Source organism: Terrapene carolina, unplaced genomic scaffold (assembly GCF_002925995.2).
Source record: "Terrapene carolina triunguis isolate 2854851 unplaced genomic scaffold, T_m_triunguis-2.0 Scaffold130, whole genome shotgun sequence".
Classification (NCBI taxonomy): Eukaryota; Metazoa; Chordata; order Testudines; family Emydidae; genus Terrapene; species Terrapene triunguis.
In genome coordinates, this window is record NW_020664481.1 from 38,052,443 (window position 1) to 38,068,525 (window position 16,083).

A 16,083-nucleotide genomic window follows, 5' to 3' on the forward strand; every position below is an offset into this window, starting at 1 on the left:
CTGGCCCAGCCCGCCAGGGTGCTTACCCTGGCAAGCCGCGTGCCGAACGTTGCCGACCCCTGGTCTAGAGTCATTTTACAAAGGTATTTACAGGTCTAGTGGAATTTACAGAGGCACCTAATGAGAGTAAGGCACCTAGTGGGATTTCCAGAAATGCCTAAGCAAGTTAGATACTTATCTGCATCTTTTGGTGCCTAAATACCTTTGCAAATCAGGCCCCTAATGCCTTGACATTGGGGAAGCATATGTTCCTAGTAGAATGGGCAAGCATTGTATCCAAATCCTTTGAAAAATGAACGACTGCTTGCATAATCCAGGAATATCTCAAAATATGTTCATACTAACTGACTAAATAAATACATGAATAAAGGGAGAGCTCACCTTCGAAAGCACTGGACAATTTTCACATAAGCCGCTTTTCCTTTCTAAGCATAGAAGTTAAAAAGCTAAAGCGTTCCTGAATGGTGTTTATTTAATGTATATACGATGTATTGTCACAGAGTTCCTACAGGCCATTCTGACTTGGCTAACCTGTTACCTGGCAATTTTGTCAAATACAGACAGGTTCATATTGCAGAGAAATACAATACTGCAAAACTTCATTGGCTTATTACTTAAGCTGGCATACTCCAGGGAGAAAAATGTCGATACATGGGCTTACAAATTAACCCAAATTAAAGAGATCCATATTCCTTCCTGGGTAAAATTTTAAGCACTGAGACACAATATATAGATACATGATAATGGCATTTGTTGATAGGAGACTGCACACAGAATGTCAATAAATGTGATCCTTGTAAAGAAGTATGTGTTCCTCCTTGCAGTTGCTTGCCTTGACTTCTGTATTCTGTACTTCTGTATTCTACACATCAAGTCTGATAACAAGAAACTATGATTCCAACCCAAATGCGTCAAGCAGCAATCTCTTCACAGCTTCCTCAACCCACAGTTAAGGAAATACACTAGCACAACCACAGTTTAGAGATAATTTCAATATGAAGATGACATGAAACTATCTCCACAGCTGGTAAAAATAAGATTTTGGGTCTGGCAAGTCAGGTTAACATCCTGCAGGGGACAGAAATAGCAAGATCTTCCTTTTTAAGCTGCTCTCCATAAGACTCACCACAGAGTTTGGCAAACATGCTGCCATAATCCTGCTGAGCTTTCCTACTGAAAAAAAAATAAACTAGCCAGGTGCACAAAAACATAACATCTGCTCAAAAACAACTATGCAAAGAGAACCTTAAGTGTGCAATTAATACCCATATTTAAAAATGCATGAATACAAGAGATAAAGTAATATTTGAATAAATAATTAAATGAAAAATTAAAATATTTTAGATTCAAACAGCTAATGATAATTTAATACATTTTATGAAATAGGGGTAAAGAGGAAAGTTTATGTTTACTGGTTAAGCATTTGGAACTATTTCCCCGTTGCAAGCTTCTAAGGGCCAAGGAGGCATTGCTAGCCCATTATCAGGCAATTTGTCTGTCTTTTCTTCACAGGTCCCCAGAACCCTTCAGAATCATGCCCAATGAACCTTTTTATTAAATACAGAGAATATTAAAAAGTGTCTCTGAATTGGTCTCAATGTACAATCCAATAAAACAACAGCATCATATTTTATAGACTTTTAGAAAAGTTTATAAAACAAATGTCATTATTCAGGCACTGGAAGTAGGACTAATTAATTAGGAAATGAAGACAACATATTTAGTGGAACAAGTTTTTTTTGTAGAAAATTACTGCCATACTTTCAGAACATTAATTTTGTATTCATCGAGAAAATATTAGGAAAAGCAGACTCTCACCTCATCTTTATAGTGTACTTCATCCACAGCATATTTCTTCCTGAAATATTCGGGATGATGAATCCTTTAGAATACAATAAAAATACAAATACTTGGTGTTAGCCATATTATAAAATTAAATAGTTTAGGTTATGAAAGGTGACACATCGGGTTATTAGCACAACTGTACCATCATCGATATAAACAAATCAAGAATAATAACGTTAATAACATTGATGTTTCAGTACAATAGCTCATAACAAAATTTACTATAGTTACATTACTTCAAGATTTTGACCTAGTCCATGTCTGAAACTTAGACTTCTTAGTCTCCTCCAGTCTAAAATGTCCTGTATTCCCAGAGTAATCCTCCTTGTTAGAGTGTGAATTGTGCCACACTCATTTGTGTCCAAATTTTCAAAAGGCGTGGAAACAACTTGGTGCAAGTGAGTTTTTCACTAACTGATGAGTCCTAGTGATGAATCAACAAGTAAGTTCTAAATCATGTCCCTTCCCACCCTCACCTGCAAAAGGAAAGACTAGTCTATTTTCATGCAGAAAGTAATCACCACAAATCATATGTAAAATTTATGGGAGGGTTTTTTGCCAGTCTAATAAACGGAGGAATTACTGATAACAGAAGAAAAACTTTTTAAATCACAATACTCCTTTAAGTGACCCTCCCCCATGGCCGCTTCTCATTAATGTTTGTGAGGTATAGAAAAATACATTATTTATCTTGCCTTCTTTTGCATAAATTTTAACATTTTATTTAAACATAACTCGAATTCTAGTCCCTTTCTATACCTAATGTTTTATCATTCTTTTACCTCTGAGGTCTTTGCATACTCTGCATTCATTAGCAAGGTTTCTTTTCCCCTCATTCCTCAAATATTTAAGTCATTAAATATTCCAACAATGTTGGGAATAAATTTATCATTTATAATTTTGGCTCTATTTAACAGTTAAACCCTAACTATGAACCCAGTTAACTTATGGTCACTGTTGTTTAATGCTCCACTGCAGTGCCTCCAAATTATCATTTATGTCCTCCTGCATTGTTCAAAGCAAAGCTGAGAATTGTTCTTGATGATGTGTAAGTAATTCCTATATTATGCTCACAAATGTGCTGGATTTTATTCCTTTCATTTAGCACAATTTAAGTCAGAGTAGGTCAGATCCTATAGTATACTAGCTCTTCTATTTTTGCAAACTTTTTTTTGTCCTTTGATCAGTAAATTCTCCTTTACTATTGTGTGGTCTATGGGAAATTGCTGATAATTCACTCCCAAGGTATTCTCTCATTTACTGACAAACTTTCTTTTGAAGAGCGAGCTTCTCTTTCCTCTCTCTAATCTTTCTAAAATCATCAATACTTAGTTCACTTTTTTCGGTTTGATTTATTGTAGTAAAATGAAGTCACTGAAATGGGTCATATTTAAAATGCCCCCACCCTCATTGGTTGGATTTAATTATTCCAGGACAAATTTTCAGGATTATGTGCCACAGCTGCACTGCCTCCTGCTTCACTGCATTTAGGCCTGGTCTACACTACGAGTTTAGGTCGACTTTAGCCGCGTTAAATCGACTTAAGCCTGGCCACGTTTACACTACGAAGCCCTTTCTGTCGACTTAAAGGGCCCTTTAAACCGGTTTCCTAACACCACCTCGACAAGGGGATTAGCGATAAAATCGGCCTTAGGGGGTCGGAATTGGGTTAGTGTGGACGGAATTCGACATTACTGGCCTCCGGGAGCTATCCCACAGTGCTTCATTGTGACCGCTCTGGACAGCACTCTCATCTCAGATGCACTGGCCAGGTAGACAAGAAAAGCCCCGCGAACGTTTGAATTTCATTTCCTGTTTGCTCAGCGTGGAGAGCACAGGTGACCATGCAGAGCCCATCAGCACAGGTAACCGTGATGGAGTCCCAGTCCCAGTCCCAGGATCGCAGAAGAGCTCCAGCCTGGACCGAGCGGGAGGTACGGGATCTGATCGCCATCTGGGGAGATGAATCAGTGCTCGCCGAACTCCGAAGCAGTAAAAGAAATGGCAAAACATTACAAAAGATCTCCAAGGCCATGAAGGACAGAGGCCATAACAGGGATGCACAGCAGTGCCGCGTGAAAATTAAGGAGCTAAGGCAAGCCTACCACAAAGTCAGAGACGCAAACGGAAGGTCCGGGGCAGAGCCGCAAACATGCCGCTACTACGCGGAGCTGCATGCCATTCTAGGGGGTGCAGCCACCACTAGCCCAAGCGTGTTCTATGAGTCCCTCTCTGGAAACGGGGAAGCGGGTTTGGCGGACGAGGAAGATGAGGATGGAGAGAACATAGATAGCTCACAGCAGCAAGGAAGCGGAGAAACCAGTTACCCCAACAGCCAGGATATGTTTGTCACCCTGGACCTGGAACCAGTAACCCCCAAACTCACCCAAGACCCTGAGGGCACACAGGGGACCTCTGGTGAGTGTACCTTTGCAAAAATTACACATGGTTTAAAAACAAGCGTGTTTAATGATTAATGATTAATTTGCCCTGGCAATCGCGGCCAGTACAGCTACTGGAAAAGTCTGTTAACGTGTATGGGGATGGAGCGGAAATCCTCCAGGGACATCTCCAGAAAGCTCTCCTTCATGTACTCCCAAAGCCTTTGCAAAAGGTTTCTGGGGAGGGCTGCCTTATCCTGTCCGCCATGGTAGGACACTTTACCACGCCAGGCCAGTAGCACGTAGTCTGGAATCATTGCATAACAAAGCATGGCAGCGTATGGTCCCGGTGTTTGCTGGCATGCAGACAACATCCATTCCTTATCTCTCTTTGTTATCCTCAGGAGAGTGATATCATTCACGGTCACCTGGTTAAAATGGGGCAATTTTATTAAGGGGACATTCAGGGGTGCCCCTTCCTGCTCTGCTGAACAGAAATATACCCCGCTGTTAACCACGCGGTGGGGGGGAGGGTTGAAGTGACCATCCCAGAGAATTGGGTGTGTGGGGGAGGGGAGTTAGTTGGGTTTGTGCTGCATGTTAAACCTGAAATCGCAGCCCCTCCTTTTACATTGCAAACCCATTTTAAATGGCACGGGTGCTTGGTATGGGAAATGAGGGCAGAACTGTTTGAAACCATCCCCACATGTTAAGAAGGTTAAAAAAGCCCAAAGACTATATGTCTTACCATGGCTGCCTGCAAGCTGAAATCTGTGTCCTGGCACTGCGTGAGTGATCTCTCACACCAAACCAGGAGACTCTCAATATAAGAGGAATAATGCGACCTTGTAACGAAAGCACATGTGCTGTGTGATGTTGTGAACAGCAAAATCTAACGTGAAAGAGTCTACCCATTGTTCTCTAAAATGTATCTTTTTTAACAACCTCTCCCTTCTCCACCAGCTGCAAATCTTACTCCTTCGCAGAGGCTAGTGAATATTCGAAGAAGGAAGCGAAGGACGCGTGACGAAATGTTTACTGAACTTCAGACTGCCTCCCACGCTGACAGAGCACAGCTGAATGCGTGGAGGCAGTCAATGACTGATTTTAAAAAAGCCCAATATGAGCGAGAGGAGAGGTGGCGTGCTGAAGAGGAGAAGTTGCGTGCTGAAACGCGGGCTGAAGAGGAGAGGTGGCGTCAACTTGTAATCAGAAAGCAAGAGTCGATGCTCCGGCTGCTGGAGCATCAAAGTGATATGCTCCTGCGTATGGTTGAGCTGCAGGAAAGGCAGCAGGAGCAGAGACCGCCGCTACAGCCCCTCTGTAACCAGCAGCCCTCCTCCCCAAGTCCCATTGCCTCCTCACCCAGACGCCCAAGAACACGGTGGGGGGGCCTTCGGCCACCCACTCACTCCACCCTAGATGATTTCCATAGCAATAAGTTTTAAAGTTTTAAATTGGAGTGTGTCCTTTTCCTTCCCTCCTCCCCCACCCATCCCGGGCTACCTTTCCAATTATCCCCCTAGTTGTGTGCTGAATTAATAAAGAATGCATGAATGTGAAGCAACAATGACTTTATTGCCTCTGCAAGTGGTGCTCGAAGGGGGGAGGGTAGTAGGGGAGGGTGGGGTGGTTGGTTTGCAGGGAAGTAGAGTTAACCGGGTGGTGGGGGAGGGGCAGAGGGTTCATCAAGGAGCAACAAACAGAAGTTTCACTCCGTAGCCTGGCCAGTCACAAAACTGGTTTTCAATGCTTCTCTGATGCGCACCGCGCCCTGCTGTGCTCCTCTAACCACCCTGGTGTCTGGCTGCGCGTAATCAGCGGCCAGGCGATTTGCCTCAACCTCCCACCCCGCCATAAATGTCTCCCCCTTACTTTCACATATATTGTGGAGCGCACAGCAAGCAGCAATAACAATGGGGAGATTCTTTTCGCTAAGGTCTGAGCGAGTCAGTAAGCTGCGCCAGCGCGCTTTTAAACGCCCAAATGCACATTCCACCACCATTCGGCACTTGCTCAGCCTGTAGTTGAACAGGTCCTGACTGCTGTCCAGGCTGCCTGTGTATGGCTTCATGAGCCATGGCATTAAGGGGTAGGCTGGGTCCCCAAGGATCACGATAGGCATTTCAACATCCCCAATGGTTATTTTCTGGTCCGGGAAGAAAGTCCCTTCCTCCAGCTTTCGAAACAGAAGAGACTGCCTGAAGACGCGAGCATCATGTACTCTTCCCGGCCAGCCCACGTTGATGTCGGTGAAACGTCCCTTGTGATCCACCAGGGCTTGCAGCAGCATTGAAAAGTACCCCTTGCGGTTTATGTAGTCGGTGGCTTGGTGCGCCGGTGCCAAGATAGGGATATGGGTTCCGTCTATCGCCCCACCACAGTTTGGGAATCCCATTGCAGCAAAGCCATCCACTATGGTCTGCACGTTTCCCAGAGTCACTACCCTTGATATCACCAGGTCTCTCATTGCCCTGGCAACTTGGATCACAGCAGCCCCCACAGTAGATTTGCCCACTCCAAATTGATTCCCGACTGACCGGTAGCTGTCTGGCGTTGCAAGCTTCCACAGGGCTATCGCCACTCGCTTCTCCACTGTGAGGGCTGCTCTCATCCTGGTATTCTGGCGCTTCAGGGCAGGGGAAAGCAAGTCACAAAGTTCCATGAAAGTGCCCTTACGCATGCGAAAGTTTCGCAGCCACTGGGCATCGTCCCAGACCTGCAACATGATGCGGTCCCACCACTCTGTGCTTGTTTCCCGGGCCCAGAATCGGCGGTCCACGGCATGAACTTACCCCAGTAACACCAGGATTTCCACATTGCTGGGGCCTGTGCCTTGTGAGAGGTCCATGTCAATTTCCTCATCACTATCGTCGCCGTGCTGCAATCGCCTCCTCCTCAGCTGGTCCTGGTTTGGCTTTGGCATGTCCAGGAGGCTCTGCATGTTTTCCAGGACAATGCGCGTGGTGTTCATAGTGCTCATAATTGCCGCAGTGATCTGAGCGGGCTCCATGATCCCAGTGCTGGCTATGGCGTCTGGTCTGAAAAAAGGCGCGAAAGTAGTATCTGACGGACCAGGGGAAGAAGGGAGGGAGGGAGAGAGGGAGGGGCGAGTGACGACATGGCGTACAGGTACAGGGAATTAAAATCAAGAAAGGTGGCTTTGCATCAGGGAGAAACACAAACAACTGTCACACAGAATGCCCCCCCCCCCCCAAAGATTGAACTCAAAAGCCTGGGTTTAGCAGGAGAGAGGGGGGAAGCAAATGAATGCAGAATAAATCTATTTTTTACATCTTAAGACGACGGTGCAGCATGACTGATAGCCCTCGGCATTTTCTGGGTGCTTGGCAGCAAATACTGGGCGCTTGGCAGTAAGCTTTCAGGTCTATTGCACGATCTGATGCCCACTGCAGTATGACAACGATGGATACCAGTCGTAATATGCTATCTACTGCCCAAAAGGCAAGGGGTTGCTGCTGTGTAGCAATCTAGCCCCATCCTACGCATAGTACATCTGATAACCATCATCATCAAGGCAAGGGGGCTGGTGCAATGCAGCCCCACGGCTGCCAGCCCCATGTCTGCCAGCACCCAGATCGCCATCGGCCTCTTCTGGGTGCTTAGCAGACAATATTGGGCACTTGGCAGAAAATAGCATACTACGACTGATAACCATCATTGTCTGCCCGGGTGCCCATGATCGACAGCCACTGCAGTACGATGACGACGGTTACCAGTCGTAATATACCATCTTCTACCAAAAGGCAAGGGGCTGGTGCAATGCAGCCCTACGGCTGCCAGCCCCACGGCTGCCTGCACCCAGATCGCCAATGAAGGCTACCAGTCATGCTGCACCGTCTACCGCCAAAAGGCAGTAAGCTGCTGCTGCTGTTTAGCAATGCAGTCCCACGTTTGCCAGCACCCGGAAGAGATATGGTGACGGTGAGCTGAGCTGAGCGGGCTCAATGCTTGGCGTGGTATGTTGTCTGCACAGGTAACCCAGGTAAAAAGGCGCGAATCTATTGTCTGCCGTTGCTGTGACGGCGGGGGAGGGGCCTGACGCAATGTACCCAGAACCCCTCGCGGCACTGCTTTGCATCATCCGGGCATTGCGATCTCAACCCATAATTCCAATGGGCGCCGGAGACTCCGGGAACTGTGGGATAGGTACCATAGTGCAATGCGCCGGAAGTCGACGCTAGCCTCGGTACTGTGGACGCGGTCCGCCGACTTCATGCACTTAGAGCATTTTAGGTGGGGACACACACAATCGGCTGCATACAACCGGTTTCTATAAAACCGGCTTCTATAAATCCGACCTAATTTTGTAGTGTAGACATAGCCTAAGACTCTGCTTGGTATAAGGAGTTGGCTCCTCTCTGGAATGTTTAAGGCTCTGCCTTAGTTACTTCTCCTTTCTCTGCCTTACTTCTCCCTTCTAGCTATTCTATACTCCACACTGAAGAGTGAAGTATCCTCACCCCTCCCCAAAATCAAGGCTCCCAATGGATTATATATGAGGAACTGCCCTGTTCTAAAGGAGAAAGACAGGCACAAGGGGCATGGAGAAGGTTCTAGGCAGACGCTCTACAGCAGTGGTGGGCAACCTGCGGCCTGCCACTTCCCGCAGCTCCCATTGGCCAGGAACAGCGAACCGCGGCCACTGGGAGTTGCAGGGGGCTGTGCCTGCGGACAGTCAACGTCAGCAAAATGTGGCCCATCAGGGTAATCTGATTGCAGGCTGCTCTACAGTAAAGCAAAGACAGATTCTGTGCTGCTCCACACAAGAGACAGCAAAAATTCTCAGGGGGAAGTGGGAGCAAAGAGCTTTAGCCTCTTCATGACAGTCACCCAGCTGAAGCCTTTTATATCCACGCCCTGGCCAACTCCTCCAGTTTCTCCCTTGCCATTCTACATACTACTCCCTTCCTCCCCAAAAGTACTTCTGCTTCACTAAACTCCATCTCCTCCCCATTCCACCCACTACACATCTGGAATCCCACCCAAGGCCCTCGCTGCACGAAGGAAATTCATGGCAGTGTAACTACATTAACCAAGTTACTCTGGTGTAAACCCCTAATGTAAATGTGCTGGAAAGCAGGGGATCAAATTAATTCAGTAACATACTGAGGCAAGCGGCACTGGGGTAAACCCTACTTGGTGCGGGAGCAGCATGGACACACTGGGGTTATGCATCAGTGTCACTACATTGATACAGTTACATCGATGTAAATTTCCTTAATAGAGACAGGTTTTAGATTTCATTTTTGACTAACAAACACAAAAGAAGTTAAAGTTTTACACTGTCAAAATCACAGGGAATGACACTTCACAGGATGCTGACCAGCAGCATGTTATTTGCAATTAGATTTATTTTCAAATATGTTTAAAATTTTATTTGTGTTGAGAAATACTCATCTTTGTAACTCTGATGTAGCTAGGCTAAGCTAAGTAGTTACTGTTCTCAGCTGTTTTGAAATACTGTTGTGGACTGCCAGTTTCAAACTTCGTCTCAATCGCTATAGAGCATTGCAAGAAAAAAAAAAATGCAGCAAGTCATAAATTAATTTGCAGGATTACCTGAACGGAAGATATGATTCCAGTACTATTGGATCTAGTCTCCCCTAACCAATGAGTAAGAAAAGAAGAAATAACCTATTATGAAAGGATATTCAGAAGACTTTAGGTAAAAATATTTCTTTTGCCCAGGATTTTTAGAATCAGAAGCTAAGCAGGGATGGTAAGAACACATACAGGACAGTGTGCCCAACATAAGAAATTACCAGACTCCTTTCCGTGTAATTCTATAGCTCACAGTCTAGACACTCTAGTAATTTGCACAATTCAGTACTATTATTCTTATTCAAAAGACATTTCAACAGTTGACCTCAGGATATTTTAAAATAAATTGTGGGTCCTTTTTATGTGCCATCTGGATACTAAGCCTTTAGGGTGCACTTGGTTCATGTTTTCAAGCTTTTTTTTTTGACAACCATGAGGGCTAGAAACAAAAAATTACTAACCTTTCATAACTATTGTTCTTTGAGATGTGTTGCTTATGTCCATTCCACATTAGGTGTATGTGCACCTTTGCTGGAGATTTTTCTCCTCAGTGGTATCTGTTGGGCCAGCTCTAGTGCCCTCTCGTGCCATGAGCTTAGGCACCAATAATAGGGGCACCACCAGCCTCACAGCCTCTCAGTTCCTTCTTGCCAGCCAACTCCAACAGAGGGGTAAGGAGGGTAGATCGTGGAATGGACATGAGCAACACATCTCCAAAAACAGTTACGACATATTAGTAACCGTTTTTTTCTTCTTTGAGTGCTTGCTCATGTCCATTCCACATTAAGTGACTAACAAGCAGTACCTCAGAAGGTGGGCTTAGAGTTCACGGACATGCTGACTGCAACACTGCTCTTCCAAACCTAGTGTCGTCTCAAGTCTGTTGGATGACGGTGTAGGTAAAGGTATTCACCCATGACCAAGTTGTGGCCCTGCAGATGTCTTGGATTGGAACCTGCATGAGGAACGCTGCTGAAGATGCCTGAGCTCTTGTGGAGTGAATGGTTATGATGGCCAGAGGTAGGACATTTGCCTGCTCATAACATGCCCAAATGGCCTGGTTGCTATGAAACTGCAAAACCACCTTTGCCAGGAAGGTGAGTTGGACTTTACCCTTGAAGAACATCATGTATGGTAGTAAGGGCCTTGATTTCAGAGATCTTTCTGGCTGAGGTGATCTCAACCAGGAAGAATCATAGAATATCAGGGATGGAAGGGACCTCAGGAGGTCATCTAGTCCAACCCCCTGTTCAAAGCAGGACCAATCCCCAGACAGATTTTTGCCCCAGATCCCTAAATGGCCCCCTCAAGGATTGAACTCACAACCCTGGGTTTAGCAGGCCAATGCTCAAACCACTGAGCTATCCCTCCCAACCTTCCAAGAGAGAAGCAGTAGAGGGCAAAATGCTAGTGGTTTGAAGGGAGGACAAGTGAGCCTTAACAGAACCAGGTTTAAGTGGCACAGAGGGGTGTGCACACAGGATGACACACAGGGGCATGCACGGGGGCACCAGGGGCACCCGCACCCCCAATAATCATCTCCACAATCATCCGCAGCTTCTGTCTCGGCCCCCGATCTGTGATTCCCTCCCCCAAGCCCATCCTCCCCCCGCCCCACTTTCTACCAGGGTGGGAGTTGGGCTGAGCGCAGCTGAAGAGACATGCCTGGGAAAGGCACTGCAGCTAGTGCTCTCTCTGAGCCCCACTAGATGGTGCCCAGAGCAGGGAAGGTGGGCTGGCCGCAAAGTTCTGTGAAAGGGGGTGTGGGAAACCTGCTGAGTCCTATCCCTTCCTTGCCCACAGCCTCCAGTAAGTGTTTGGAGCCTGGGACAACGGGGAAGCAGCGGGGGGCTGGGCTGATGGTTGGGGAGCCTGAGGAGGCAGCGGGAGTTGGTGGAACCAGGAGTGTCAGCAAGTCCCAGGCCGCTGTAAAGGCCTCTGGAGTTGACGGTACCGTCAATCTGCAGTGGCTTCAGGGCTTCGGCGGAGCATCCCACACCAGACTCAATGCTCTGGGCGGAGTTGAGACCGTGGGTGGAAGAGTGGCCCAGCACAGGTTGCACTTCACTGCCTTCACCATCTCTGTCTTTCTTCTGCACTGATGAGCACCCTCTCTCAGCGCACTGCTTTTTGTGCTTCTTCCTTGGTGCTGGAGATAGGCAATGGTGGTGGGAAGTGCATGGTGTTGGAGGAGCACTTCAAACCAAGGGCAAAGTGCTCGGTGTAGAATCAGAACAGCTTGGCTCTGAGGCTGGTCCGAGAGCCGATTCCATTACAATAGCTTTCAGTCTTATCTCTCTATTCTTTTTTGTGCAGGCTTTAAAGTCCCAACAAATCTGACAACAGTCTCTCATGTGAGTTTCTCCCAAACATTTCAGACAACTGGAACGTGGGTCACTCATGGGCACAGATTTGCCACATGCAGCGCAAGGTTTGAACCCTGGGGACCAGGGCATGCTCAGCCCCAAGGGCAAAGAGAGCCCTGGGACGACAGAAGAGAGGGCGTTCTAACTATTTACACTAACACGATCTAATATATATATATATATATATATATATATATATATATATATTATATACACACACATACACACACACACAAAACTATATTTGAAACTAACAAACTATGAAACAGAATACAAAATCACTGAAAAGAAGCCTTGCTAAAGCAAGAGGAGCTGTTCCAGCAGCCACCATCGGCGGGATGAAGGAATTGAGAGGGTGGGTAGCTGGCAGTGCCCCTTATACCGACGCATAAGCATGTGGCACCAGAGGATGCTAGAGCCGGCCCGACAGATACTACTGAAGGGAAAATCTCCGGCAATGGTGCACGCAGCGCACACACACCTAACATGGAATGGACATGAGCAAGCACTCAAAGAAAAACTAGTATTTTTTAATGAAAGCTCAGATTCTTATTCAATCTCTTTATTTCAGCAGCTGGGACTTTAAAACACAACAAATATCACGAGTTTCACACACACACAAAAAATAATTGTTCCATGCGGAGGCTTCTGTATCGGCTGTGTAAATACTGCAGGATAAGGCACAAGGTGTTTCTAATGCTCACAACAATATACAGCTGAGCGAGGGCCATGTTTATCGTGCTATGGCATCCGCGCAGGTAACCCAGGCTTACGAAAAAAGGTTTGGTTTGTTCGCCGTTGACTTCAGGGAGGGAGGGAGGGAGGGACGGAGGTAAGTGCATCATGGGAGGCTAACGCCATGTTCCCATAATTACCCACGCCAATGTTTTGGTCCCATAAGGCATTGCAAGCCCAACCCAAAATTCCAATCAGCTACGTGCACTGTGAGACAGCTACCCACAGTGCAGTGCTCCGTGCGTCAATGCAAGCCCTGCTAGTGAGGATGCACTCTGCTAGCACAATGAGTATAACGTGGACACACAACATTGACTTGCTTAAATTTGAGGCTCGATGTCAACTTACTTGAAGTCGACTTAACTTTGTAGTGTAGACATGGCCTAAAGGGAAGAGAGGCGATGAGAAGGAGGGTTTTTGTGGTAAAGAAATTGGATACAAGTCATATCAGATCCTAAATTACAAGGAAGTACTTTAAAAAAAAGTCACACCCCAATTTCCATCCCAGACAGCTCACTCACAAGAACTACCATCAGAAGAGTGGGTATAGACAGCCAGCATTAGAAACTTGCTAGAATTCTAGCAGATAGATAATGAATGTCTAGTCATTCCGCATACTAAGTATAAATTTCAAGTTTTACTCGCTTCTATACTTCTCATCCAGCCCAACTAAATTCATAATTGTATGTGGGATAGTGTTTAAATCACTGGAGTAGGAATCGGTAACCCAGAGCTAAAGCCTGGCCCCATTGAAGTCAATGGGACTTTTGGCACCTCTTTCACTGGGGTAAGAAAGTCCATCCCGTGACCCCTTGAAGTGGACATTACCTCTCTCCATTTTTCCATCAGTGAAATAGATCTAAGAGTATATCTACAAATATACCACTAGATTTTGTTTATTGTTTCAGTTACTTTAAATAGTTGTATGTTGGACATATCCAAATATCACAAACTTATCTTAGCAGCTTTATTAACTGTGCTGTGTTTTCTATCTTGAAACCCAATCAAACCTTGATTCCATTGATTAAAACTATTTTAAAGCAGCTACACTTGACTACATTGCACAATAATTCAAAACAACTTCAAATCTTAAGATATTTAAGATTTTGATACTATCTTGCATGACCTTCTCATGAACAAACTAGGCAAATACAACCTAGATGGAGTTACTATCAGGTGGGTGCAGAACTGGTTGGAAAATAGTTCCCAGAGAGTAGTTATCAGTGGTTCACAGTCAAGTTGGAAGGGCATATCAAGGGAGGTCCCTCAGGGATCGGTGCTGGGTCCAGTTCTGTTCATTATAGTCATCAATTATCTAAATAATGGCATAGAGAGTACACTTATAAAGTTTGAGGATGATACCAAGCTGGGAGGAGCCTCCGATTTAAGCAAGTGTTTTGGAGGATAGGATTAAAATTCAAAATGATCTGGACAAACTGGAGAAATGATCTGAAGTAAACAGGATGAAATTCAATAAGGACAAATGCAAAGTACTTCACTTAGGAAGGAACAATCAGCTGCACACATACAAAATCCAAATGACTGCCTAGGAAGGAGTACTGCAGAAAGGGATCTGGGGGTCATACTTAGGGCCCTACCAAATTCGTGGCCATGAAAAACACATCATGGACCATGAAATCTGCTCTCCCCCCATGAAATCTGATCTTTTGTGTGCTTTTACCCTATACTATACAGATTTCACAGAGGAGACCAGCCTCTCTCAAATTGGGAGTCCTGACCCAAAAGGGAGTTGCGGGGGAGGGGGGGGGTCACAAGATCATTTTAGGGGGGTTGTGGTATTGTCCCCCTTACTTCTGCACTGCTTTCAGATCTGGGCAGCTGGAGAGTGGCAGCTGTTAGCCAGTCACCCAGCTGTGAAGGCAGTCCCCGCCAGCAGCAGCGCAGATATAAGGGTAGCAATACCATACCATGCCATCCTTGCTTCTGCGCTGCTGCTAGTGGCTGTGCTGCCTTCAGAGCTGGGCTCCTGGCCAGCAGCCACTGCTCTCCAGCTGCCCAGCTCTGAAGGCAGTGCCATTGCCAGCAGCAGCGCAGAAGTATGGGTAGCAGTACCGTGACACCCCCTAGAAACTCCTTTATGAGTCAGGACCCCATAAAATACAACACCGTGAAATTTCAGATTTAAACAGCTGACATCATGAAATTTAAGATTTTTTAAATTCTATGACCGTGAAATTGACCAAAATAGATGGTAAATTTGGTAGGGCCCTATTCATAGTGAACCACAAGCTAATACGAGTCAAGAGTGCAACACTATTGCAAAAAAAGCAAATATTCTGGGATGTATTAGCAGGAGTGTTGTAAAGCAAGACAAGAAGTAATTCTTCTGCTCTATTCCACTCTGATAAGGCCTCAGCTGGAGTACTGTATCCAGTTCAGGGAGCCACATTTTGGGAAAGATGTGAACAAATTGGAGAAATTCCAGAGGAGAGCAACAAAAATGATTAAAGTTCTAGAAACCTCATGACCTATGAGGAAATATTGAAAAAAAAAATGGGTTTGTTTAATCTGGAGAAGAGAAGGGGGGGGGTGGAGAGAAGGGGGACATGATAACAGTTTTCAAGTACATAAAAGGTTGTTACAAGGAGGAGGGAGAAAAACTGTTCTCCTTAACCTCTGAGGATAGGACAAGAAGCAGTGGGCTTAAATTGCAGCAAGGGAGGTTTAGGTTGGACATTTGGAAAAACATCCTGTCAGGGTAGTTAAGCACTAGAATAAATTGCCTAGAGAGGTTGTGGAATCTCCATCATTGGAGATTTTTAAGACCAGGTTAGACAAACACTTGTCAGGGATGGTCTAGATAATACTTAGTCCTGCCATGAAAGCATGGAACTGGACTAGAAGACCTTGGGAGGTCTGTTCCAGTCCTATGATTCTATAAAGATTTGATATTACCATAAGAACGCCATTAAACTTTTCATTTTACTTTAAAGTACTTTATGGCAAGAGTATAAATAATGCAAACATGATGAAATAGTGTTTTAGTTTTCAGAACTTCAGTCAAGAGAGCTATGTATAATAAAGTGCATCCAAATTACAAGTGATGAATGCTAAATTAAAGTTGTGAGCAGAATTCATGAGATGACAACTATTGTTGAATGAAATACATGTATCTAAGCCAATTTCTAATATTTTGATACCCTTGACACTGATTTTTTTTTTTTTTTTTT

At 45.3% G+C, this 16,083-nt stretch overlaps 1 protein-coding gene across 1 annotated transcript in view; it reads right to left on the minus strand.

Moving 5' to 3' along the window:
• PEPD (peptidase D) overlaps positions 1–16,083 on the minus strand; it is a 228,231-nt gene that overhangs the window by 185,948 nt on the left and 26,200 nt on the right. The window contains exon 4 of the mRNA XM_026652794.1: positions 1,819–1,882. Within this exon, the coding sequence (XP_026508579.1) occupies positions 1,819–1,882 (64 nt within the window). The remainder of the gene's footprint in view (positions 1–1,818; positions 1,883–16,083) is intronic.